We start from the raw sequence: 26,944 nt of genomic DNA on the forward strand, positions 1-26,944 counted from the left end.
CTGGTGTCGACAGGAAAATCAATGCCTGGTTATATAGACGTGACAAGCACAGGCTGCAATTCTCTCTGCAGAATGTCTTTTATGCCCTAGTAGGGCTGTATGTGTGGTTTTAAATTTCTTATCCCCTTCCTGCACCTCTCATCTAAATCCTTTTTTTTTATTTTGCGCAACAGAAAATTCGTGTGCGAAATTTGTGACCGGACTTTCACAGAGAAGTGGGCCCTGACCAATCACAAGAAGCTGCACATGGGCCAGAAGCCATTCAAGTGCCCTTGGCTGACCTGCCATTATTCCTTCCTCACAGCATCTGCCATGAGAGATCACTTCAGGACCCACACAGGTTTGCATTTCAACCATCTGAATAAAGTGATTGTTAAGTCTATCGGCAATGTGTATCCAGCCAAAGGAAACTTGGCAGTAGATTGTATATCTACAATAATTCACCTCCAGAGTAATTGCACCATTTTAACAGAATATTTGCTCCAAGCAACATGTTGATGAAGTTTGGATTTGGTTCTTTTTAATTTCTCTCACTCTGTTCATTAACTCTGAGGGTGAAACCTTGAAAATTTATACAGCATCTTCAATGTCCTAAAGGGGCTTCTTCAGACATCAATAAGTGTTTGGGCATGTCATCCAAAGCTTGGTCAGGCTGGTGGTTTTTGAGGCATTTCCTGAGACAAGTCTCAGTCAACAAACTGGGGTAATGGTTGAACAGGTTCTTGTGCAGAGTTTTGGATAAACACAAATTCATATGAAATGGGAAGGGTGTCAAGAAATTTCTCTTCAGCAAACTTCCCAGAACATAAGAAAATCTTCATTAGATAAAGCCCTATTTGTTTTGCAGAGTTTTTAATATGGATGGCAAATGGATGTTTGGTTGAAAGGACTTCTGAAGTCCTGTTTAATCACAATGTCTCTAATTCCTATAACCTTGTAAAAAAAAATATCCCTTCTTAACATAATGGAGCATGTCCTCAACATTGGGATCACCTCAGAGGGAACTTTGCTTGTTCAATCCTGACTTAGATATTTGTCTTCAGTTTGTGGTTCGTAAACTCGCTTTTCATATCATGACTTAGGAAAGTAATTAGTAAACAGGCAAACAACAAAAGACACAGTGTTACTTCTTTTGCATAAACTGAGCCAAGAGCGAGAAAAATTGGATTCCACCCTTCCGTAAATCTCAAGATAACTGCAATTTTAGAAACATGTTTAGATAGCGCTGGAAAAACAAAAACTGACTTGAGTACCATTACATTCCGCATTATGGTACTGGATGGTACAGAAGTAGCACTGTAAAATAAACAGATCGTAATTGTTAGCAGCCTATTAAATTTGTATTGGCTTCCTGTATCGCAGGTTACTTCAGTTAAACTGAGCAGCTTTACAGAAAGATACCCACAATATGTATAATTTCCTAAATCAAATGCTGAAGCCAATATTGTGTGAAAACACAAATGGACTCTGAACTTCTCTTACATTTCCAGCAACTTTCTCAATGAGATGCAGCTTTAGACAGTACCGTCGAAGAACAAGAAAGGAATATGCCACAAGTCGTGTTGAAGTTTAAGATTATTAATCAGAGACTCCAGTAAAATTCTGAAAATATGGGGACAATTCTAACCCAATTTACCTTGCATGTGGCTGATTGGATTAGATGGAACATTCTGCCTAATTGAAGTAACTGTCCGAGATGTTCAGTGATAAGGTAGACTGTATGATGTCATTTCAACTTACTAATGGCCTCGACTTATTTGATAAGTTGCACACTACAGTGAAAGTTTACATTTGGAATTGATGGACTGCTTATTAAACAATCAGATTTTTATTCAAGCAATAATTGATCATTGAGGTTAGAGAAGAATACCAGGCATGCTTTTTTAGCAGGACATAAATTATAGACTAGTCAGTCAAAGGTTTGTATCATGTTCAGTCCACTATAATTTGGGTATGATCTCAAACCATTGGAAAATGTGTTGAAAAGCTCTATTAGAGCACTACCAGGGTTAGGAGACTGATGTAGGGTCTTCATTCTGGGGCAGGGAATCATTGATCAAAGTTCAAATCGAGATGATTTGTGATTTCACATGAGCACTGTGGACTGGATGAAAGGCTGTAAAAGGAAGTTTGATCTCTTGAGGGTAGAATTGTGGAGGGATATAATAGTGTTCAAAATTATGAAAGGTTTTGAAAAGATGGATCGATGTCATCCAAAAGTTGGTTCTTCTGCCTCTGTAGTTTTCCCTCAGTACTGTGACGGATCACTAGACTGAGAGTTGGTAATAGAGCAAGGAAACAGCCCATTGAGTCTGTGCTGACTGTCAAACAGCCATTTACATTAATGTCATTTATTCTCCTAAAATTGCCTTGAATTCCACCTGCATTTTACCACTCACTAACATGCTAGGGGTAATTTATGATGGCCAATTAACCTAGAAGATTTTAATGGGTATCTTTGGGATGTGGGAGGAAACTGGAAAACCCTTGGGAGGAAACCAATGTGCTTAAAGGGAAAAGGTGTAAATTCCACAAAGACAGCATACTCGAGAGCTGTGGGTCAGCAGCTCTTCTTGCCGGTCACATTGCTGCTCATATGTGAAGAATATAACAGTATGGAGGATGGAGGAGTTCTGACTAGGGAAAGATTGGAACCAATTGAGGATAGCTCCACTGAGTTAAATAGCCGAAGAAAGATATTGAAAAAGAATGGTGTGAATATTAAAAAACCTGTATAAGGTACGAGGAAGGATAATACATAACAGCCACAAAATAAGGTCAGGGCAGTTTCTGTATTGCAGCACCATGGGAACGTGGTTGAAGGGATTCAAGCACTTAATTGTAGGATTTGACTGCTAAAATTTGCAAATCACATTTACAAACTCCAGTGCAATTCTAATAAAAAGGTGAATTAGGCTAAAGTCAGACTGAGATAGCCTTGATTTATAATATAGAACAAAGCAGAGCTCTCTTCAATCTCTTACTTTAAATACAATGAAGTCCCATGATCTCTCACCTTAACTGCTCAGCACATAGTCCAAAGTCCATGTGTTTCTTTTTGGAATGGTTTATTTTAACCATCTCTACAGAGAACCTCTGTAATAATTGAACCAGGACAATTAGCATTTCTTTTTCAGACCATTCTTTAGCATCCAGACAGATTTGCATGTGTGCTGAACTGGCAGAGATGGCATCTTACCGACCTTTCAGAACAGATGTTAGATAATCTATCTAATCAATTGCATCATAATTGTAAACATTTATTTTAAATCTTACCCTCGCTGCTCTCAAAAGATTCTATCTTCTTGTCTCCCCACATTGTCAGAGATGTTGTCATTCCAACAGGTCTCCCTGTTTTCTTTCTTTGCATAAGCATTCTTTTTACTGTGCACTTCCCAGAATTGGCCACAGTCCTTCAGTTAATATGAAGATCCTCAATTCCATTTGCTCTGTGTGTCTGTGTATAGTCTCAACTGCAGACTTATGTTTTTCTTCTACAAAAGAAATTAAGCATTAACTTTGTAATTTTTTTTGTGACGTGTACCAAGATACAGTATGATAACTTGTCCATGTTATCCAGGAAAATCAACCTCTACATATTAAAACAGGTAGAGCAAGAATGAAAACATAGTGTGATAATAAGCCCAAAATGTTAAAGAGAAATGTACTGTTCAACAGTCCAAGGGCATATCTTATTCTAATGAGAAGTCCATTCAAGAGTCTGATGACAGAAGGAAAAAAAAAGCTCTCCATGATTGTGGAGATACTCAAAGACAAAATATTCAATTGATCGCCATTAATATAAAAGACTATAGTCTCCTGGAAAACCTGGGCAACAAAGATGCATTCATCAGATGGCTCTTTATTGATTGAAGTTCAGCATTTAGCACCATCATCCCCCTAAAACTGATCAGCAAACTCCAAGTCCTGGGACTCAATACCCCTCTTTGTAATGGGATCCTGGATTTCCTCAGCTTCAGACAACAATCAGTGAGGAGTGGTAAAAATATCTCTCCCCCCCACCCCTCCCCCAACAATCTCTATTATTACCGGAGCACCACAGGACTGCATTTTTAGCCCCCTGCTCTACTCACTTTCCACCTACAACTGTGTGGCTCAGTATGAAAACAATACCATCTACAAATTTGCTGACGTAACCACAATAGTAGGTTGTGTAAAAAAAGTCAACACACAGGGAGGGAAATTGAAAACTTGGCTGAATGGTGCACCAAAAACAACCTTGCACTCAATGTAACCAAAACCAAGAGGCTAATTGTTCATCAAGAAGGGGAAAACCAGAGGAATGTGATCCAGAGATCATTGAGGGATCAGAGGTGGAAAGGGTAAGAAAATTTAAATTCTTCCATGTCACTATCTTGGACCATCTTTCCTGGGTCCAACACTAATGGAATCGTAAAGAAAGAACATCAATGCCTCTATTTCCTCAGGAGTTTGCGGAGGTCTGGCAAATTGCTACAGAGGTACAGTGGAAAGTGTGCTGACTTGGCTGCATCCTGGTCTGATACCTGGTCACCAATGCCTCTGATCATAAAGCCCTCCAATGTCCTGGGCTACAGGCAAAACCCTCTCCACCATCGAGAACATCTACAGGGAACACTTCGATCGGAGAGCAGTAGCAATCATCAAGGAGCCACACCACCCAGCCCATGCTTGATTCTTACTGCTGCCATCAGGAAAGAGGTACAGGTGCCACAAAATTCTCACCACCAGGTTCATCAACAGCTGCTACCCCTCCACCATCAGACTCAACAACAAACTCAATCAGGGACTCATTTAAGGACACTTACTTTTGCACTTAATTAATTTTTTTAATACTCTCTGTATTGTACAGTTTGCGTACATTTCTTTATTTGTTTGAACGTGCACATTGTATGCAGCTTTTTTTTTGCATTACCAAGAAATGGTAATTCTGCCTCGCCCACAGGAAAAAGAACCTTGGGGTTGTATGTGATGTAATGCATGTACTCTGACAATAAATCTGAACACATTGTTGTTTGTATGTTAGCCATGCAGTTACTTTTGCGTTCATTACACCATCTGAATTAAATGGTCGGGATCAATTTCAAACTCCCCTCCTGTGAAAACCTGCAAAACACAGTGCTTGAGGTGTCAAATTCACCACAATTTTCTAAAGTTGATAGCAAGCAACCTTTGAAACAAAAACACACACTTGCGTTTCAAACTTTGTTTGGAAGAATGTGCCTATTTTTAATGTATATAAAAATAAATCAGTTCAACTTTTGCAACTCATGGTTGCACTGTTTATGGGATGAATGTTTTTACTTGCTGCAACTGAACTGAACAGGAACTTTGTAAAAAAAAAATCTTCATAAACTACCTTAGTATACTTAATTGAATTAAAAATAAGAATACAGGGAAGGCCATTTAACACAGAAATGAGGCGACATTTTTTTTACCCAGAGAGTTGTGGGTAGTCGGGGCGGATTCGTTGGATAGATTTAAGAGAGAGTTGGATAAGGCTCTGGTGGGCAGGGGAGTTAAGGTTTATGGGGATAAGGCTGGGATTGATTATTGAAAGGGAAAGATCAGCCATGATCCGATGAATGGCGGTGCTGGCTCGAAAGGACAATTGGCTTACTCCAGCACCTATTGTCTATAAAAAGAGACAATAAATACAAAAAAGTAGATAGATCATAAATATTCACAATTACACAAGTACAAAAAAATGTGACTTTGCAATAGTTAAGATAAGGATTTGTATGTTGAAGCATAAAAAATACTCCCTGATTAATGTAAAAAGGGGAGGTCCAAGAGCCTGATGGCTGTTGGAAAGAAACTGTTCTTGAACTGAGAGGTGCTGTCTTCTTACTTCTATATCTTCTTCCTGAAAGTAGCAGTGGCAAAAAGTGACAAGAAGGATAGGAGTCCTTTATCATGTTGGCTGTCTTCTTAAGCAGCGTCTCACAGATATGCATTCAGTGGATGGGAGGTAAGACTGCAGCTTTCTGTGTTCTTGGACAGTCAAATTCCCAAACCAGGATGTGATGCAACTAGTCAGTATTTCCACAGTTTACCTGTAGAAAAATGACAGAGTATGCAATAGACATGCAAAATCTTCTCAGACTCCTTAGAAAGTAGAGGTGTTGGTGTGCCTTCTTCACAGTTGGTTTGATGTGCTGGCTCCAGGAGAGGTCTTCTGAAATATAGACTTCCAAGAATTGAAGGTTCTAGCCCTCTCCAACTCTTCTCCACCTCTTTTCCATCAATACAGACAGGTATGTGATTCCTCCGACTCTCCTTCCAAAAATCAACAATAAGCTCTTTAGTCTTGATGACATTGCGAGCAAGATTGTTGTTCTGGCACCAACCAACCAGCCTCTTGATCTCCATCCTGTATTCTGACTTGTATTTCCAGTTACTTGTCAAAGAGCAGCGAATTTATAAATTGGGTTGGAGTTGAGAGTGAACAGGAAGGTGAGTAGGGGGCTAAGCACGCAGCGTTGGGGTTGTGTTGATGGTCAGCATGGGGGATGTGATGTTGCAGATTCACATTTATTGAGATCTGCCAATGAGGATTTAGTTGCAGAGGGATGAACAGAGTCCCGGGTCGTTCAACTTGATCTTAAGCTTTTCTGGTATGATGGTATTGAATGCCGAGCTATAATCAATGCGCAACAGCCTGACAAAGTTGCTCAAAGTATGTCACAGACAAAACTCCCCACCATCAAAAAAATCTATGTGGAATGCTGGCATCGGAGAGCAGCAGCAATCATCAAGGATCCATACCACCTAGCACACGCTCTGCTCACACTGCTACCATCAGGAAAGAGATAGAGGTGCTACAGGACTCTTTACCACAAGATTTAGGAACACTTGCTTCCCCTCCACATCAGCTCCTAAACAACAGACTCAATCACTCACCTAAGGACTCTTACTTTGCACATTATTTATTACTGATTTTTTTTGTTTGTTTACATTTATTACTTTGTTTACACTTCTTTCTTTTGTCTATGTATCTTTTTCTTAGTTCTGATAGTTTACACTATCTACAAGTAGAAATTCTGCGTGACCCACTGGAAAAAGAATCTCAGGGTTGTATGTGATGTCACGTATGTACTCAGACAATAAATTTGAACTTTGAAGAATGTTGGAAAGTTTTGTGATGAGGGGAGGTGAAAAGACAGTTATCAATGTGAAATGCTGAAAATGGGGAATTAAAGATGATCAAAACTTTGTGTAGTTTTCTTAAGTCGTTGGTGAATATATTTGCTTCAAAGCTGACCATAAAATCTGGTCAGTATCGTCTAAATATGCAAGAAGCAGTTTTGAATATTTTTGTTGTGTTTACTCCCTGTGATTCTATTTGTAATATGTCTCATACACCTTCCACTTCTATGTATACACTGACTCTCACTTGAGCAACATCTGGACTTTAGAAGTCTAATATTGTTTTAAAATCCCTGTAATCTCTTCCAGTCTAAAACACTCTGAGATACCTATACTATTTTTGATCATTGTTGAATTTTATTGGTCTTCCATTGACAACCATGGCTTCAGCTACATGGAAGATATTCCTTAATTTTGTGTTACATTGTGTGCTATATTAATTGCTGGCCTTAACTAAGAAAAGCATTCAAGCAATTTTATTATTTTTTATTTTTTAAATTTTAATGTAGAATTATTTCACTTTTAATAAATTTTAGATCACACATGTCAAACTCTGGCCCGGGGGCCAAATTTGGCCCACGATATAATTATATTTGGCCCGCAAGATCATTTCAAAAATGTATTAGAGGTGGCCCGCTGGCCGCCGCGCCAGTATAGTGCATGCACAGCAATACAACAAATCCCAGAATGCATTGGCGTCAGCCCGCTAATCGCCCCCACCTCCTCTGTTTACGTTGCAGGGTCTCACCGTGGACTCTGGTTTTGGGGCCTGGCCGGTGTCAGGGGAAGCCAAGGCCGCTTCCCAGCGCCCGGAACCGGAGGCCTCGGGCCTGACCTCGCCAGGACTGTTGCCCACGCCCCCTCCCTGCCGCAGGCCGACCCGCGACTCACGGTGACGGGGCCGCTGATCCCCCGAGGTGCCACCCTGCAGCGAGAGCCGATGCCCCCACACTGTCGTTCCCCCCGCCCACCCCCCCACCGCAGCGCGGCCTGGCCGGTGTCAGGGGAAGCCAAGGCTGCTTCCCAGTGCCCGGAACCGGAGGCCTCGGGCCTGACCTCGCCAGGACCGTTGCCCACTCCCCTTCCCTGCCGCAGGCTGACCCGCGACTCACAGTGACAGGGCCGCTGATCCGCCGAGGTGCTGCCCTGCAGCGAGAGCCGATGTCCCCGCACTGTCGTTGTCCAACCCGATTGCCCGCAAACCCCCGCCCTCCCGCACACAGGCCTGAGTAAGTATTATGAACTTTAATCTCAGGATAAAACGATCTTCCAATAGTTTCATGTCACAGTGATAAATATATTCCTGGTTAAAAATGGTCCTGCACCTGGATACAAGCTCATTAGGCATAAAACTTGAAAAGTGTGTAAATCAAAGGATATCTGTACCAATGGAAAAAGGGCATGGCAAATAACCCTGCTAGAGATCATGCCCACAATCAGTCACCCATTTGATTGTTTCAGGAATCATGTTATTCTTCCACATTCTCAATAGCCCTCAGATTTTACTATTCGACAGCACACTAGCAACATTTGACAAATCCTCTATCGAGAAATATTATTTATTGAATATTTTATTTCTCATTTGTTAATGCTTCTGGAAAGAGTTTATCCAAAACTATTATTAAACATTTATTTTAATAAGAAAAAGTTTAACATTACATATGTTGATAGAAGAGAAAACATGCAGATGTTGTTGAAAATTTTCAATAAATATTTAGTTGGGCCCTCGACTTAGTCCAAGTTTTTAATTTTGGCCCTCTGTGAATTTGAGTTTGACACCCTTGCTTTAGATGTTACTGAATGTCAGACATGTTCAACACTTAAAATCGTTGCCCAGTTTGATCGATGAAGCAGAATCAAGTTTTATTTTGTGTTGGGAAGTTGCTGTGCAGGAGCCTAATTGCTGTCCTGACCTTGGCACCGCACCAGTGGCTCCAAAGAACCTGCGAGATTGGTTTTCCCTATTGGTTCATAGATAGAGTGGGTGGAGGGGTTGGGGGATCTGGGTTCAGTCTCATCAAACCCAATTTTTAATTGCAGAATAGTTAAGGAATATCTGCCATGTATTTTGTAGCAAGTTAGAATGGCATGTAATGTTAAAATTTTGAATATGCTTATCCCAAAAGTACTGTTGCTGGGAGTTACCTTGGCTTGATGTTTGGGGTGCTAAAACATCTTCAGACTGTCGAAAAGGGTGTTGACAATTTAAGGTCTTGAGACTGTCCTCAGAGATCACTTACATTGAACACCAGATGATAAGCCGGTGCAGATGTAATTTATCGTCAGTATTTCCTTTTAAAGAATAATTGTGGAGACTTGGTTCAATCAATATTATGGATTTTTGTTGTTATATTTTGTAGTCTGCACCTTAATGAGAGATAGGGGACAGTGTCTGTTCCCTAATAGAAAATAAAGGATTTGTTTCCATGTCACTGTGCATTTAAATTCAAAAGTAGAAAATGTTCAGGGATGGTGGGGTGGTAGGGGGAGAGAAATGCTTATAGTTTGCATTACATTAAAATAAAAGCAATATATTTGAAGCGCTAATCCATCACAAAGTACTTCCTACTTTTACCCATCTTCTCCAAAGAAAAAAAATTAAATGTTAAGAACAGTTATGATTTACTTGTGCTGCTTGTGGACTAAGTTTCAAAATATCACCTTGGCTGTACAGGTGAGCTGATACTGTTAGACCTACACTACTGAACTGTGATTTCCAGCCAGATACCAGAGAAAATCTGGTGATCATTAAGAGATTGATTTCCTCTCCTTGTCTCTGGAGTGAAGGAGGTGAAAGAGTAGATTGCCCAACAGTCCATTTACCACAAGATGCACCATAGGCTGAGATAAGAACAGATCAGGGCAGATTTTAATGAGTGAAGTAACTCATGTTAGTCTAGTTGGGATAAATTGTTTGTGGATAGTAATATTGAAAACCTGTTCAAGTTTAGTCCTTAAACAATATTGAATGATTTGGCATATTTGTTAGTTCAGTAACAAGGAATTTCTTAATAGCTAAAATGATTAACATTAAGATGCATTCAAGCTTAAAACAAGCTTCCATGTTAAAGGAATAAGAACATCTAAATTATTCATTGTACTTCAATTTACACAATTATTTGGTGAGCTACATATACTCGAGATGGCAGAGGTCGACAGCATCGAGTCCACGCTGCTGAAGATCCAGCTGCGCTGGATGGGTCACGTCTCCAGAATGGAGGACCATCGCCTTCCCAAGATCGTGTTATATGGCGAGCTCTCCACTGGCCACCGTGACAGAGGTGCACCAAAGAAAAGGTACAAGGACTGCCTAAAGAAATCTCTTGGTGCCTGCCACATTGACCACCGCCAGTGGGCTGATATCGCCTCAAACCGTGCATCTTGGCGCCTCACAGTTTGGCGGGCAGCAACCTCCTTTGAAGAAGACCGCAGAGCCTACCTCACTGACAAAAGGCAAAGGAGGAAAAACCCAACACCCATCCCCAACCAACCAATTTTCCCCTGCAACCGCTGCAATCGTGTCTGCCTGTCCCGCATCGGACTTGTCAGCCACAAACGAGTCTGCAGCTGACGTGGACTTTTTACCCCCTCCATAAATCTTCGTCCGCGAAGCCAAGCCAAAGAAAAAAGAAAGACATAGACTTTTGTTCTGTCAGTAAAATAGGTTAAGAGAGACAGAGACACTAGACTGTTGCAGATAACATGATTTTCCTTGTAACTTGTCCAAGCCTTTTTCATTTGCATTGGTGGAAGTGCTCAATGCATGGTCAACAACCAGACAGTTCAAATTATTATTTCCTTATTTAGCAAATTGATTTAAATAGCAAATAATAGACATCTGGGAATTACTCTTAGTAATGTTAATCAAATGATTCACCTTATTCCCATAAACAATGGTGTCTGAAGCCTGAAATTAGATTACTCCTTGCTAATCAATTCTACATGTTATTTTTAATCACATATCCACAAAAGCTGAAGAATTTGTTTTCACTCTTTTTGTAGATAAGGTTCACATTCTGTTGTGATCCATCCCATTTGTCAATGCTTGCATGATTAAGAATTGTGACCTAATGATAGTAAATTTATTGGATTATATTCTGGATCTGGATACTGGAGAAAAAGATGTCAGAACATGCGAAACAGAAAATAGTGGAAATACCCAGCAGCTCAGGCCCCATCTGTGGGAAGAGCATAGTCAATCTTTCAGTTTGAAGAACCTTCAACAGAACTAGGAAGGAGATTAAAAAAAGAAGCATGTTAAGGTGTCAGGAAGATAGGGGGGGGGGGCTGTCTATAATGGGTTAAACCTGAGGTGATCAGGGGAATAAACTGGATAATAATGAATGCATGGGCATCGTTAGACTGTGATAGCATCAACAAAATAATGCAGGAGTTGCAAAATGCAGACCAGGGAGACTTGCCCAGCAAAGTAAGCTGGGCATGCACACGGCTCCCAGAAAAAAAAGGAAGGAAATTGTTATGAGCCCAGAGGACCTCCAACCCCAGCAGCAATAGAAATTCACCAAGACAAATGGTTACTTAAACAAAAGTTGCTTTTAAATTTCTTTAAACAGAAAAACAGGATCAAACTTTAACTTATTGCTATTAACCCGCTTCTAATTCTAAGCACACGTGTATGTAATGTGTACATGTTCAGGAAAAGTTCTTTGTTTCACAGTCCAATCATTCACTTCTCACTTCTCCAAGTTCACCGGTATCAGGCAATTCTTATACTGTGCACAGAATTTAACATTTATGAATTTTCACCAGGCTCTGGTGCTTAAAGGGAAATGGTTACCACTCAGGAAGGTTCTCGTTGGTTTCAGAGAGAGATTTGTTGCTTGTTGGACACACATAAACTGATTCCCTCTGATTGGCCACTTCAGGGTCTTGCTGAAGAAACTTGCCCCATCAGGGTTTTCCAAATGATAACCTCTTCTTCCAGGTCACCACAGAGTTCCTCTTGTTTCCCTTATTTCAGGTGAAACACGCTAGCCAACCATTTCCTCTAGTAAGGACTACAAGTGTTTTTAACAGGCTGAACTCAAAACTCACAACCCATCTTCAAAATGGGGTTTCAATAAGCTGCCAGCTTGCCATGTTGCAGCCTCCAAAAGCTACTGCAGAACTCTTCTCTCTCTCTCTCTCTCTCTCTCTCTCTCTCTCTCTCCAAAGAATCACCTGTTTTTTCTCTGTTTTCAGAACCACATGAGCCCTCTTAGAAAAGCAAACTGCAACCAGACAGATTGCTGGCACTGAAATCAGCTTCTGACCCTGGATATCTGTTGCTTTAAAGAGAATAGTCCATTTATTCCACAACATCAGTCCAATTAACATCTACTTGTGAAGTCTCCATAGCCATTCTTCATAGTTTCTGTAAAGTCACTGTGGACATGAAGTCTCTGCTTATGCATAGCTCTTGCATTTCAGCATTTCAAGATGTCTTTTACAAAATATTATTGTCTGTTTGTGAAGTATCCTACACTAAACCCCTCCCCCCGACAATCTGTCTTTTAAAAACCAATTTATATATAATATAACCTGTAACAAAATGCAAACATTTTAGATGGATGACAGATGCAGACAATATTACCTGATGTTGTAAGATTCAATGTAAAGACCAGAAGGATCCCAAGTGCTTACAGCTTGCTAAATCAAGCACCAGTATCTCTGTCTGACCATGGCCTCACTTATATTTTGCCTGCACTCTCCAACCAGATGGTATTAACATCAACTTCTCTGGTTTCTGTTAGACCACTCTTCTTTCTATCTCTCTACCCCATCGCGCTGTCTCCTTTCTTCCAGCTCTCTACCCCCTTCCCTCTCCATTCAGAGATCTATACCCATGTCACTTCTTAGTGTTTTTCCCTTGTGCCCTCTCATCCATAACCACCTGTGATCACTTGTGTGTGAGACTATACTCCTCCCCTCCCCCAGATTATTTTATTCAGATACCTGCCTGCTTTATGCTCATACCTTGATGAAGAGCTCAGGCCAAAATGTTAGATATGGATCTTTGTCTTTGCTACATGAAGAACCCTGCATAGCTTGGTGTGTTTCTCTAACATTTTCGTTTAAGCTTCAGTCACTACATCTGCAGACTTTCTTGTTTGACTCTGTAATGATTTTAATTTAAAAATTAGACATTTCTTCAAGAAATGGGAATAAAAGTGATCTGTCTTTATAAAGCACTTTGCCAGAATAAAGTTTGACTATACAAACTTCTTATTTGTTTACAATAATTTTCAGCTCGCATTACAAAATTTGAAAAAAAAAATCTTGACCACTACCTTGTCACTGCAAGATAATGAAGACAAAAACATAAAAAGAACATTTATTCATTGAAAAATACAATCATTTGCTTGCTTTAAACCTATTGAAGCTGGGTTGTTTGTGAGAAAAATATATCAATTTCAGAATCTCTTCAGCTTCCTATCATGGAAAGGTCAGGATAGAGGCTTCTCGCAGGTTATGATTGAGTTGTTGTGCTTTATTCAAGGGCTTGGTCATAGCTTTAAACATGGAAAGGAAGGAATTTCATTTTCAGATGACGTTACACTAAAACAAACATTATATTGTTCTCCTTTCACTAATTTAATGTTTCTAGATTTTAAAACCAACCAAAGTATTGTTTAGAAGCAAAAACTGACATTTTTGTTTTTATTTTCCACAAATTTGAAATGTACTTAATATCAGAATAGCATGAAGGAAAAACAAATCTTGGAGAATGGCAAGAATTTCAAAAGCTTTATCTGTTACATGCTTATTTTGCTAACATAAGACAATTGGATTTATCGATCTATGGATAATATTGATAAGTGCTTTCTTTTTGTATAGTTGCACCTTGTTATTTAATGCATCTTAACTACAGCACCTTTTCCCATTTTATGCTGTGGCTTCAGGTAAAAGTTAACTTCTTTTGACCAGTGATCTTGCATCATTCGTGCACATAGCTAAGTTGAAGCTTTGTCCCACTGAGTTCATCTGGCCAATAGCTGGTGCTTAAAAAAAACTTTTAGTGACTGCCAGCTGCCATTGTAAATGGGTGAATCAACACTGAGTGACTGGGTCTGTGGGAATTGAGGGGTAAAGAGGCAGCATAGACATTAAAATTGTTCAAGTGCATAAAGCAGCCCCATCTGGAAGACATCTAACAGAAATGAAGTTGTACAAAACCATTCCATTGATATTAAAGCTAATTTTTATGGGTTTGACAAGTATGTAATTATGTTCAGTGGTGCTTTTCAGATTTTATCTCAGTCAATAAACTGCAGTGGTAATTTCATTCCCATTTGACATATTTACATGGAAACATTTGATTGGAGGAATTAGCAACCCTGAGAGTCTTGATAGATATGTTTTAATGATCTGTGACCTCCACGCTCTTCTTATCTGTTTATTATTGCAACAGGGGAGAAGTCATTTCTGTGTGACCTCTGCAGATTTGCGGGTGGAACTCGCCATGCTCTCACGAAACACCGGCGACAGCACACAGGTCAGTTCAAGTCATTCACCTCTTCAGAGGAATACCTATCAAGAAGATGAAAAATTATAATTGTGACCTATCCTGGAAAGGGAAAAAAATGTGTTTTCTGCACAGTCAAACTGCTAATTGCTTCAGTGCAAAGTTATTGGCATAATAAATGATTTGTAGTAGATACACGACGCTTGTAATTTATATGTAAAGAGTAAGTAGCTGATAGGAAAATCCTCCTATTAAATCCTGACTAATGTATTAATGCCGAAATTGTTCTTTACCAGCCTGTGACAGGGGCATGGGTAATCCTATAATAAATTTGATGGAGGTTCAACCATTTATATACCTAATTTTTAGCACACAAATCAACTTTTAGCTACTTTCATATTCCTGTCAAACGATACTCTGCAGTAACACAACCCTATTGTAAACAGCCTGAGCTCTGTAACATAAAGCAAATATTGGAGTATTTTACTGTGCACTGTCCTAATTAAGATATTCCTGGAAAGAAGTTATTTGACACCTCGTTTCAGATTTAGTTCATTTTTTTCCTTGTGAGTCTATGAAGTCCCACTTATTTTTCACATCTCCCTTGATTATCCACTGGCTGCAGAATGGCTGGGAGAAAGGAAGTATTCATTTATTTAACACCTTAAATGGGCTCAAATCATCCCAAAACACGTTAGAGTCAGAGAAGCATTTGTTATATTATGCAGAACACTGTCACCAACTAGTGCACAGGAAGCTCCCATAAGTTGAAGGTTGGTAGCGCCAGATAGTAAAATGCTCATCATTTTATGCAGGATGTGAATATTCATCAGTCATCAGGTTTACTCATCTTCCTCTAACCAGCTCTTTTTCTTTCTCCTGCTGCTCTTTCCCTTTGTCTAGCACCTGCCAATCTACTGCCTCTGCCTTCCCATCTGTCCATCATCTGTATCCTTCCCTAGTTCACCAAACTCCTAATGGTGCCTACCCAAACCATTCCACCCTGTCCTTATTATACCAACTATCTCCACTCTCTGAAATGTTGACAATTCTTTCAATTTATGGGTGGTCTCAGTCTGGCAAAACAGCACCATCTTTTGACTGGGAACCTTCCAACCAGATAGCATTAATAACGACTTCTAGCGACTTCTCTGGCTTTCGTTAAACCCACCCCCCACCCCTTTCGGCCCCTATCATCTCTTCATTTCCTGCCTCCTTTCAAAGACATGATAGATTGTACCTAGTTCCTTATGATATTCATTTAACACCTTTTGTTTGTCTGGATTCTGAATTCTGAGACTTTCTAATATATCCTGCTTTTGCCTTTTCTCATATTTCCTTGAAGAAGGGCTCAGGCCCAAAGCATCGGCAGTATATCTTTGTCTCCTATAGATGCTGAAAACACCAGCTGAGTTCCTCTAGCTTTTCAGTGTGTTGAATGAATTGAACACTTCTTTGATTGGCTTACAAAGGATGAATGTACTATGTAATCACTTGTGGGGCCAGGTCAGTGAAAGTGAGGTTATGTATGATATGCTTCCAGCAATGCATCCAGAATAGGCATGCAGTGTAGGGAAGTGCATGGTCATGCATTTTGGTAGAACGAATAAGGGCATGGACTATTTTCTAAATGGGAAGAAAATTCAGAAGGTGGAGGTCCAAAGGAACTCAGGAGTCCTAATGCAGGATTCCCTGAAGGTTAACTTGCAAGGTAAGAAGGTAGTAAGGAAGGCAAATGCAATGTTAGCATTCACTTTGAGTGGATGTAATGCTGAAGCTTTATAAAGCATTGGTCAGTCAACATTTGGAGTATTGTGAGCAGGTTTGGGCCTCATATCAAAGAAAGGATGAGCTGGCATTGGAGAGGGTCCAGAGGAGGTTTTCAAGAATGTTACCAGGAGGAAAGGGTATTAGTATGAGGAGCATTTGATGGCTCTGGGCCTGTGCTTGCTGGAGTTTAGAAGGATGAGAGAGGATCTCATTGAAACATACTGAATATTGGAAGGGCTAGATAGAATGGACACGGAGAAGATGTTTCCAGTAGTTGGACCAGAGGGTGCAGCCTCAGAACAAAAGAGCATCACTGAATGCATGTCATAGAGATGAGAAGATATTTGTTCAGCCTGATAGTGGTTAATATGTGGCATTCAGTCAGCAATGGAAGTGAAGTCATTGGGTATATTTAAAGCAGAGATTGATATGTTCTTGATGAGTAAGGGTATCAAAGGTTACGAGGTTGAAAGGAAATCAGCTGTGATTTGGAATATCGAACTGACCTGATGGGCTGAATGGTCTAGTTATGCTCCAAGTTCTTGTGTTCAGTGAGAGTTACTGAGTGTTTATGATCAGCAGAGTGATTGTGGTGTAGCCTGAATCCCACTCTTGCATATGCAGTTTGCCTTGATTCTATTCTTTTTTCACCAACACTGGCTGAATAACCTAGCTTCTCGTAAAACCAAATCAAAGATATTGCAAAATGCAAATCCAAACTAGTTTCAGAAATCAGAAATAATATGTCCCATACAGTGACCAGACCCAAAGTATTTTTCTTAAATGATTGCTTGAGGGAGTTAAAAATTAATTTCCCAGTTTTTCTTACTGTGATTATGTCAGGACTCAGTGAGACCATTGATGAATTTTATATGGTTTTTGTCTCCTTTTCAAAAAGGATTTATTTACCATCAAGTTGTTGAAGTGAATGCCCACTCAAATGATTTCAAAGCTGGTGGATTTACCATTTGAGAAAGAATTGAAGAGATTAAGTTTGTCTTCTCTGTTCTTTAGAAGAATGAGAGGTGATCTATTCAATCTTACAATATTCCAGCATTGTCTGTAAGGATGGATACAAGGAGGAAGAGTCTAGAACCAGAAGTCACAGAAACAGAATTTGGAATAGGAGGCATGTCTTCATTCAGGGCAGTGGAGCCTCATTCTTTGAGATTCAGGGTAGGATAGAGTTTGACATATTCCCTGTTGTTAGGGAAGTCGAGTCTTAATAGGATAGAGGATCATCCATGTACTTAATCAATGGTAATAGAGACTCAAAGGGCCAGATAGGCTCTTCTTGCTTCAAATAACTATTTTATTTTACTCCAAATTGGCAACATTGTGTATGTTTTTGTCTCCCTTAATGCATTATATTGTTTAGGGGATGTATGTTGTGAAGCACAAGGCACAACATTATGTCACAGATTTCATTATTGTCAGAGTATATACATGACGTAAAGAGATAAGTGAGACATGTAATAATGATACGGCAGTCGTCATGGGGGACTTTAACTTCCACATAGATTGGGAAAATCAAGTTGGTCGTGGGAGTCTGGAAGAGGACATCATAGAATGCATCTGCGATAACTTTCTTGAGCAGCATGTTAAGGAACCCACAAGAGAAAATGCTCTCCTGGATCTAATGTTGTGCAATGAGATAGGTAGAGTAAATGATGTAATAGTCAGAGACCATCTGGGAAATAGCGATCATAGTATGATTGAATTTCTCATTCAGATGGAAGGGGAAATAGTTAGACCTAAAACTAATATATTATGCTTAAACAGGGGTGACTACCATAGGATGAGGGAGGAATTGGGCAGAGTGGACTGGGAGCACAGGCTAATTCATGAAACAGTTTAGGAACAGTGGAAGATTTTCAAAGAAATATTTTGTAATGCTCAACAAAAATATATTCCAGTCAGGAAAAAGGGCAGCAAGGGAGGGAAAAATCAACCGTGGTTAACAAAGGAAATAAAGGAGAGTATAATATTGAAGGCACAGGTGTACAAAGCTGCAGAGAGCAGTGGGAAACTGGAAGATTGGGAAAACTTTAAGAGACAACAAGGGGTTACAAAGCGGGTAATAAGAAATGGGAAAAAGGATTATGAAAGTAAATTGGCACAAAATATAAAAACAGAAAGCAAAAAAATTTATAAATATATAAAATGGAAGAGGGTGGCCAGAGTTAACATAGGACCCTTGGAGGATGAGAAAGGAAAACTGGTAGTAAAAAATGAGGAAATGGCCAAGGCATTAAACAAATATTTTGTGTCAGTCTTCACGGTGGAAGACATGTCTAGCATGCCCAAGTACGGAGTTAAGGATGCAAATGATGGGGAGGGCCTTGATAAAATAGTTGTTACAAAGGAAGTAGTGATGGAGAAACTAATGGGACTAAAGCCAGACAAATCACCTGGTCCTGATGATATGCATCCAAGGGTTCTGAAGGAAATGGCAGAAGTTATAGTTGATGCATTGGTGGTCATATACCAAAATTCCTTGGATTCTGGGCAGGTCCCGGCAGACTGGAAGACAGTAATGTCACGCCACTTTTTAAGAAGGAATGTAGGCAGAAGACTGGAACTTATCGGCCAATTAGCTTGACATCTGTGGTTGGAAAAATGCTTAAAGCTGTCATTAAAGATGAAATAGTGAAACTTTAGGAACGTAAGGGTTCAATCAGGCAGAAGCAGCATGGTTTTAGAAAGGGAAGATCTTGTTTGACAAACTTGTTAGGATTCTTTGAGGATATAATGGGTGCGGTGGATAGAGGGGAACAGGTTGATGTTGTATATTTGGATTTCCAGAAAGCGTTTGATAAGGTGCCGCACAAGAGACTTATCAGTAAGTTAAAGGAAAGTGGAGTCCGGGGAAGTATATTGGCCTGGATTGAAAATTAGTTGTCTGACAGGAGGCAGAGAGTCGGGATAAATGGGAGTTTTTCAGGTTGGCAGAGAGTGGTAAGTGGGGTGCCGCAGGGGTCAGTGTTAGGCCCACAACTGTTCATCATTTACATTGATGACTTGGAGGAGGGGACAAAATGTGGTGTAGCCAAGTTTGCGGATGGCACCAAATTGAGTGGAAGAGCAAATTGTAATGAGGATGTGGAGAGTCTGCAGAGGGATATAGTTAAGCTGGATGAGTGGGCAAAGGTCTGGCAGATGGAGTACAATGTTAGTAAGTGTGAGGTTATCCACTTTGGCAAGAAAAATAAAAGAGCTGAATATTATTTAAAGGGTGAAAAACTACAGCATGCTGTTGTGCAGAGGGACTTGGGAGTGCTTGTGCATGAATCGCAAAAAGTTACGTTGCAGGTGCAGCAGGTTATTAAGAAGGCAAATGGAATGTTGGCCTTCATCGCTAGAGGAATTGAATTCAGGAGTAGGGAGGTAATGTTGCAACTGTATAAGGTACTGGTGAGAGCGTACCTGGAGTACTGTGTCCAGTTCTGGTCTCCATATTTGACGAAGGATATACTGGCTTTGGAGACGGTCCAGAGGAGGTTTACTAGGTTGATCCCTGGGATGAAGGGATTGACTTATGATGAAAGATTAAATCATCTAGGATTGTATTCGCTAGAGTTCAGAAGAATGAGAGGAGATTTTATAGAAACATATAGGATTATGAAGGGTATGGATAGGATAGATGTAGGAAGGTTTTTTGAGCTGGCCGGGGAAACTAAAACGAGAGGACACAGTCTCAAGATTCGGGGGAGTAGATTTAGGACAGAGATGAGGAAAAATAGTTTTTCCCAGAGAGTAGTGAATGTTTGGAATTTTCTAAACAGGGAAATGGTTGAGGCTGCCTCATTAAACATATTTAAAATTCAGTTAGATAAATTTTTACATGATAGAGGAATTAGGGGATATGGGGAGAAGGCAGGTAGGTGGAGTTAGGTCATAAATTAGATCAGCCATGATCGTATTGAAGAGTGGAGCAGGCTCGATGGGCCATTTTTGGCCTACTCCTGTTCCTACTTCCTATGTTCCTATGATATCACATACAACCCTGACATTCCCTTTTCTTGCATGCATGACAGAATTACCACAAATTGATAGTGCAAAAAATAAACTGCACATAGTGTAAACATGTAAACAAATAAAAGAACTGTAAACAGATAATGAATGTAAACAAACTGACAATGCAATACCGAGAGAACCAAAGAAAATCAATAAAATGCACAAGTAAGAGTCCTTAATTGAGTTTGTCGTTGGTGAGTCTTATGGTGGAGGGATAGTAGCTGTTCTTAAACCTGGTGGTGTGAGTCTTGTGGCACTTATACCTCTTTCCTGATTGCAGCAGCGAAAACAGCACATGTCTGGGTGGTGTGGATCTTTGATGATTGCTGCTGCCCTCCAATGGCAGTGTTGCCTGTAGATGTACTCAGTAGTGGGGAGGGTTTTTTCCTGTGATGTCCTGGGTTAGAGGGGACACAGCCCAGCCCACTCAGGGGTATTGATGTTCCTATTATCAAACTATGACGCAACCAGTCAGCAGACTTTGCACTAAACTTCTGTGGAAATTTGCCAGGGTTTCTGGTGTCATACCAAACTTTTGCAAACTCCTGAGGAAGTAAAGGCGCTGACGTGCTTTCTTAGCAATGCCATTGGTATGTTGGGTGCAGGAAAGATTCTCCAAGTTAGTGACCCCAAAGAACATAAATTTTCTCACCCTCTCCACCTCTGATCCCCCAAGGATCACTAGATTGTATGCCTCTGGCTTTCCTAAAGTCAAAAATCAGCTCCTGGGTTTTGGTGACAATAAGTGCAAAGTTGTTGTTGGTGCACCATTCAGCTAAGTTTTCAATCTCTATCCTGTTTGCTGATTCATCCCCTTCCTTTATACAACCTACTACTGTCAGCAAATTTGTAGATGGTGTTATTGTTGTACTGAGCTACACATTTGTAGGTGTAAAGTGAGTAGAGCAGGGCCTAAGACGCAGCCCTGTGGTGCTCTGGTACTGATGGAGATTGTGGACGAAATGATTTTACCAATCTTCACTGGTTGTTGCCTGGAGTTGAGGAAATCCATGATCCAATTACACAGTGGGGTGTTACTCCCAGTTCTTGGAGTTTGATGATAAGTTTTGAGGGGATGACAGGTTAAATGCCAAACTGTGGTGGATGAAGAGCATCTTGATGAATGCATCTTTGCTGTCCACGTGTTCCAAGGCTTTGTGTAGAGTCAGTGAGATGGGATCCGCTGTAGATCAGTTTCTATGATAGGTGAACTGGAATGGATCCATGTTACCACTCAGACAGGAGCTGATATGCTTCAACACCAGGCTTTCAAAACACTTCATCATTGTTGATGTAAGTGCTACTGGTCGATAGTCATTAAGACAGGTTACTGCACTTTTCTTGGGCACTGGTATGATTGACACCTGTTTGAAACAGGTGGGTACCTTGCCCTACTGGAGTAAGATATTGAAGATATCTGTAAATGCCTTGGTAAATTGGTCAGCACAGATCTTTAATACTTGGCCAGGTACTCCATCCAGGCTAGATGCTTTCCTCAGATTCACTCTGCTGAAGGCAGCCTGCACATCATCCTCAGATACGGACAGGTTGGGATCATCAGTGGACTTGGGGGTGTGGAGGGGTGATTCTTCGCTGTTACTGTCATCAAATTGGGTGCAGAAGGCTTTAAGTTCCTCTGGGAAAGAGGCTTTACTGTCTGTTACTTTACTGGATTTGGTTTTGTAACAGGTTATGGCATTTAGGTTCTGCCACAACAGTCAGGTGTCCCTTGTTGTTTCCATTTTCATCCAGAATCTCCACTTCACCCAGGAGATAGCTTTCCGCAGTTCATGCCTGCTCCTGCTGTACTGCTCTCGATCTCTGGACTTAAATGCCTGCATTTTGGCTCTCAGCAGGTTTCAGATTTCATTGTTCATCCAGGGTTTCTGGTTGGGGAAAACCTTAAATGATTTGATGGGGACATATTCATCCACGGCTGTTCTGATAAAGTGTGTGACTGCCTTGGTGTAATCGCTCAGTTTCTCAGCAGAGTCCTTGAACACTGCCCATTCCGCTGACCCGAGGAAGTCTGATAACCGTTCTTCAACCTCCTGTGATCACCTTCTAGCTGTCCTGACTTCCAGAGCCTCTCTTTTTAGGCTCTGTCTGTATGAAGGCAGAAGGAGCACAGCCAGGTGATCAGTCTTGTCAAAGTGTGAGAAAAGATGGATTGAGATATGGTCTTTTTCCCAATAAATTGTTTCTCTATTATTATGGAGGATGTAAATGAATGACAAATACAAGACAGTGGTTGAACAATAAAGTCCTAGCCACATTCTAAACCTCTTGTAATTTATAATATTTTCTGAATCTTGATTTTTTTTAATATATACTGTTACAAGTCCATAGGACCCCAAAACCCAGCAGCAATAGAAATTCACCAAGTCAAGTGATTACTTAAACAAAAGTTGCTTTTAATTTTTTTTAAACATTAAAAACAGGATCAAACTTTAACTTATTACTATTAACTTAACCTAACTTAACCCCCCTCCTAATTCGAAGTGCACGTGTATGTATGTTCAGGAAAGTGCTTTGATTCACAGTCCAATCTCACTTCTCTCTCCTCCAAGTTTACTGGTATCAGACAATTCTTATACTGTGCACAGAATTTAACACTTCTGAATTTTCACCAGGCTCTAGTGCCGAAAGGTAAATAGTTAACACTCAGGAAGGTTCTAGTTGGTTTCAGAAAGAGATTTGTTGCTTGTTGGACACACATAAACTGATTCCCTCTGATTGGCCACTTCAGTGTCTTGCTGAAGAAACTTGCCCCATCAGGGTTTTCCAAATGATAACCTCTTCTTCCAGGTTACCACAGAGTTCCTCTTGTTTCCCTTATTTCAGGTGAAACACTCGAGCCATCCATTTCCTCTTGTAAGGACTACAAGGATTTTTCAACAGGCTGAACTCAGAACTCACAAGCCGTCTTCAAAATGGGGTTTTAACAACCCTGCCCACTTGCCATGTTACAGTCTCCAAAAGCTACTGCAAAACTGTCTTCTCTCTCTCTTTTTGCAAAACTACATGACCCCTCTTTGAACTGCAACCAGACAGTTTGCTGGCACCAGAATCAGTTTCTGCCTGGACATCTGTTGCTTTAAGGACAATAGTCCATTTACTCCACAACATTAGACCAATTAACACTTACTTGTGAAGTCTCCATAGGCATTCTTCAAAGTTTCTGTAAGGTCACTGTGGACATGAAGTCTCACTTTTAACAAAGCTCTTGCATTTTAAATGAGATGTCTTTTGTGTTACTGTCTGTTTGTGAAGTGACCTACACTAAACCCCCACAATCTATCTCTTTTAAAGAGATATTAATATATAATTATAAAATATGATATACCCTGTAGCAATACCTTCTTGTTTCTCTCTTTTAGTTATCCTTTACAAAGAAAGCTCTATCTTCTGATAGAACCTTTTCATTTTAAAATACTAAACATCACTGTGTACATGACTCATAAAAGGTTAATTCATTTGTGACCATTCAATTGAGAGCTGGTACTTGATTCTGGTGAAAGATGCAAAAATATGCAATCTGTGACTTTTAAAACATTACACCTTATATTGCAAGTATCAGAAGACTTTTGAGATTGTGAATATATACAAAAATAAAGTACATATGATTGGTCTTCGACTTGGTCAGTGGATAAATGCTTCTGAAATTAAAATTTTTGTAGCAAGGTTTTTCATCCTTACTCTCTGATAATTATAGGAGCCTGTCATGAACAGAAAAATAATGAGGCTTTCTTTTGTAGGTGAAAAGCCATTCAAATGTGACCAGTGCAACTTCGCTTCTACAACGCAATCCCATCTGACCCGACACAGACGTGTCCACACAGGAGAGAAACCTTATAAGTGTCCTTGGTGTGATTACAGGTAACAGTTCATTAGGTAGTATTTGATGTGAAAAAAAAAAATTAAAGGTGATGAGAAAAGGTTTATTCAAATTAAAAATACATTGCCATTTAAGTACATAGCCAGCATCAGTAATTACATATCTAATTAGGAATTATATTTCTCAAAGATTGGATTTTTAAGGGTGTTTGGCAACCCAGATCATGTCTTGTTTAATTTCATTATTTGTACGCTGAAGAAATTTCAAGATGCATTTTTTTTAATTGCTTGTCAAAATCAGATGTATAATTGCAGAAGGATAACGGGAAGAATGCCTTCCTTAAATGCAGGAGTGGTTACACTTAATTTGAGAAAGTTGCAGGTTACTTACACCAGTGAACTTGATATGTTTGTTCCAAAGTGATCAAATGGATAGCTTTAGCAAATAAATAACTACATTAAGTTAAAACTCCAGCAACTTTAACTCGATATTGTCTGATCTCCTGGCTTTAATTTCAAATCCCAAACATTCACACTCTTTTCTCCATTTTTCTTTCTTCTATGTAAACTATTTATTTATAACCTTCAATTGTTAATACAGTTCGTTCATCATCATTTGATAAGCATGCTTCACATAAAGCTGTAGTTAAATTTTAGGGCAAGAAACTTGATGTACAATACAACTCCAATTATCTGAAATCGGATTTTCTGAAATCCACAGTTAAACAAAATTTTTTATAAATGTGGATAAATGAGGATATCCGAAACAAATCAGAAATCCTCATTTATCCACATTTTTTTCTGAGCCAAACTGACCGGAGACCTCGGGCTCCCAGGGAGGAGTGGGAATCTCAGGCTTCTGGCATAAGTGGGGCCTCAGTGGGGAAGTGTCAGTCATCAGCAGTGGTCAGCAAATTTTTTAGTGAGAATTAAACATTATTTTAATGGTTAAAAAGCCTTCCTTTGTTGTTTGTTTTTCTTTAAAACACTATTACAAGTGATTTGTTTTTGCTACTGGGCTGTTTTAAAAAAATGATCAGTTCTCCAAAACAAAAATGTACCGGTCCTGCCCATTTTGGATAATCAGAGCTGTACTGTATATATACGATAGCTGGCCACCTTTGAAAATATTGAAGACATTGGTTAAATGTTGGATCCCCATTTGGTTCAGTTAGCCAGAGAAGTCTACAGAATTCTGCTTATAGCAGAAAATGAGCTTCTCTGGTGTGTTTCTAGTTCCTGAAGCAGCATGGATAGCACAGCGGTTAGCCTAACGCTATTACGTCATCAGTGATCTGGCGTTGTCTGTAAGGAGTTTGTATGTTCAATCTGTGCTCCGATTTCCACCCACGTTCCAAAGATGTGGGGTTAGTAGGTTAATAGATTCGCCAGTGGGCTGATATCGCCTCCAACCGTGCATCTTGGCGCCTCACCGTTCGGCGGGCAGTAACCTCCTTTGAAGAAGACCGCAGAGCCCACCTCACTGACAAAAGACAAAGGAGGAAAAACCCAACCCCAACCCACCAATTTTCCCCTGCAACCGTGCCTGCCTGTCCCGCATCGGACTTGTCAGTCACCAACGAGCCTGCAGCAGACGTGGACATACCCCTCCATAAATGTTCGTCCGCGAAGCCAAGCCAAAGAAAGAAGATTCTAAGGGTAGTGCAGGCTTGTGGGCTGGAAGGGGCTGTTACCATGCAGTATCTTTTTTAAAAGTAAAATGTAAAAAATTTAAAATTTAAATGTTGGGATAATTATTTCACTGAGTTGTAAATTTTTGGATTATTGTACCAGCATTCTCATCTGCCTGGCAGAACTCATTCTTACTCCAAATAACTTCTCTTCTGATGTCTCTCATTTCCTACAAATCAAAGGTGGAGACATGGGCACTCTTATGAATTTCAGCTGTGCCTGCCCTTTTGTTGGTTTCGTGGAACAGTCATTGTTTAAAACTACCCGGCAACAACCCCAACTCTTCCTGCTCCATGCATGTCTGCATTGGGCTACACCTATGCAGAACTCATCCATTGTATAAACCTTGCTACAAACCTCCACTGCTCTCTCAAATCTAATTGGACAATTTTGGACACATCTCTCAGTTTTCAAAATCTTTCTGTCTCCATCACATTTACTAAATCTATCGTCAAACAGCCTTGATGACGAGTTCCAACCCAAAATGTCGACAGTTCCTGTTCTCCCACTGATACTGCTCAACCTGCAGAGTTCCTCCAGCAGATTTTTTGTTTCCTCCAGATTCCAGAATTTACAGTGTCTCATATGTCTTTGGCATAAATTGAATGCCTTTTGCATATCATTTCGTAACTCTAAATAAAGTTTTTTTTTCCCCCTCCCAAAATCATGGTTTCCTTTCCTGAGGTAGAGAGAATAGGTGCATCAGTTTTGGTTGAAGAATATTTGCAATTTTGTCATTACTTAAAAAAGCTAGCAGAAGCTTTTGTAGAATGTCAGTGTTAATTTATGTCATATTGATTAAAAAAAATTTCAAGTCAACCACTTCCCTCACTAAGTAAAAACAAGAAAGTCTGCAGACACTGTGATTGTAATTCAATGCTCAAAAGTTCTGGTGTTCTTTATGTATCAAATATGTAACCAACATTTTTGGCCTGAGCCCTTTATCAAGGTGTGAGCAAAAAACAGGCAAGTGCCTGATAAAATGGTGGGGGAAGGTAGGGTGAGAAGTGCAGG

General features: G+C 40.0%; 1 protein-coding gene across 5 annotated transcripts in view; it reads left to right on the top strand.

Annotated features, from left to right (window-relative positions):
* znf407 (zinc finger protein 407) overlaps positions 1-26,944 on the top strand; it is a 589,445-nt gene that overhangs the window by 369,636 nt on the left and 192,865 nt on the right. For all 5 annotated transcript variants that reach the window (XR_011352118.1, XM_069920758.1, XM_069920760.1 and 2 more), the window contains 3 exons: positions 174-340; positions 14,561-14,644; positions 24,160-24,280. Coding sequence is in view for 4 of the 5 variants with exons in the window: in XM_069920758.1 (XP_069776859.1) it covers positions 174-340; positions 14,561-14,644; positions 24,160-24,280 (372 nt within the window). In the remaining variant the exon portion in view is untranslated. The remainder of the gene's footprint in view (positions 1-173; positions 341-14,560; positions 14,645-24,159; positions 24,281-26,944) is intronic.

The sequence above is a fragment of the Narcine bancroftii genome, chromosome 2 (assembly GCF_036971445.1).
Source record: "Narcine bancroftii isolate sNarBan1 chromosome 2, sNarBan1.hap1, whole genome shotgun sequence".
NCBI classification, from domain to species: Eukaryota; Metazoa; Chordata; class Chondrichthyes; order Torpediniformes; family Narcinidae; genus Narcine; species Narcine bancroftii.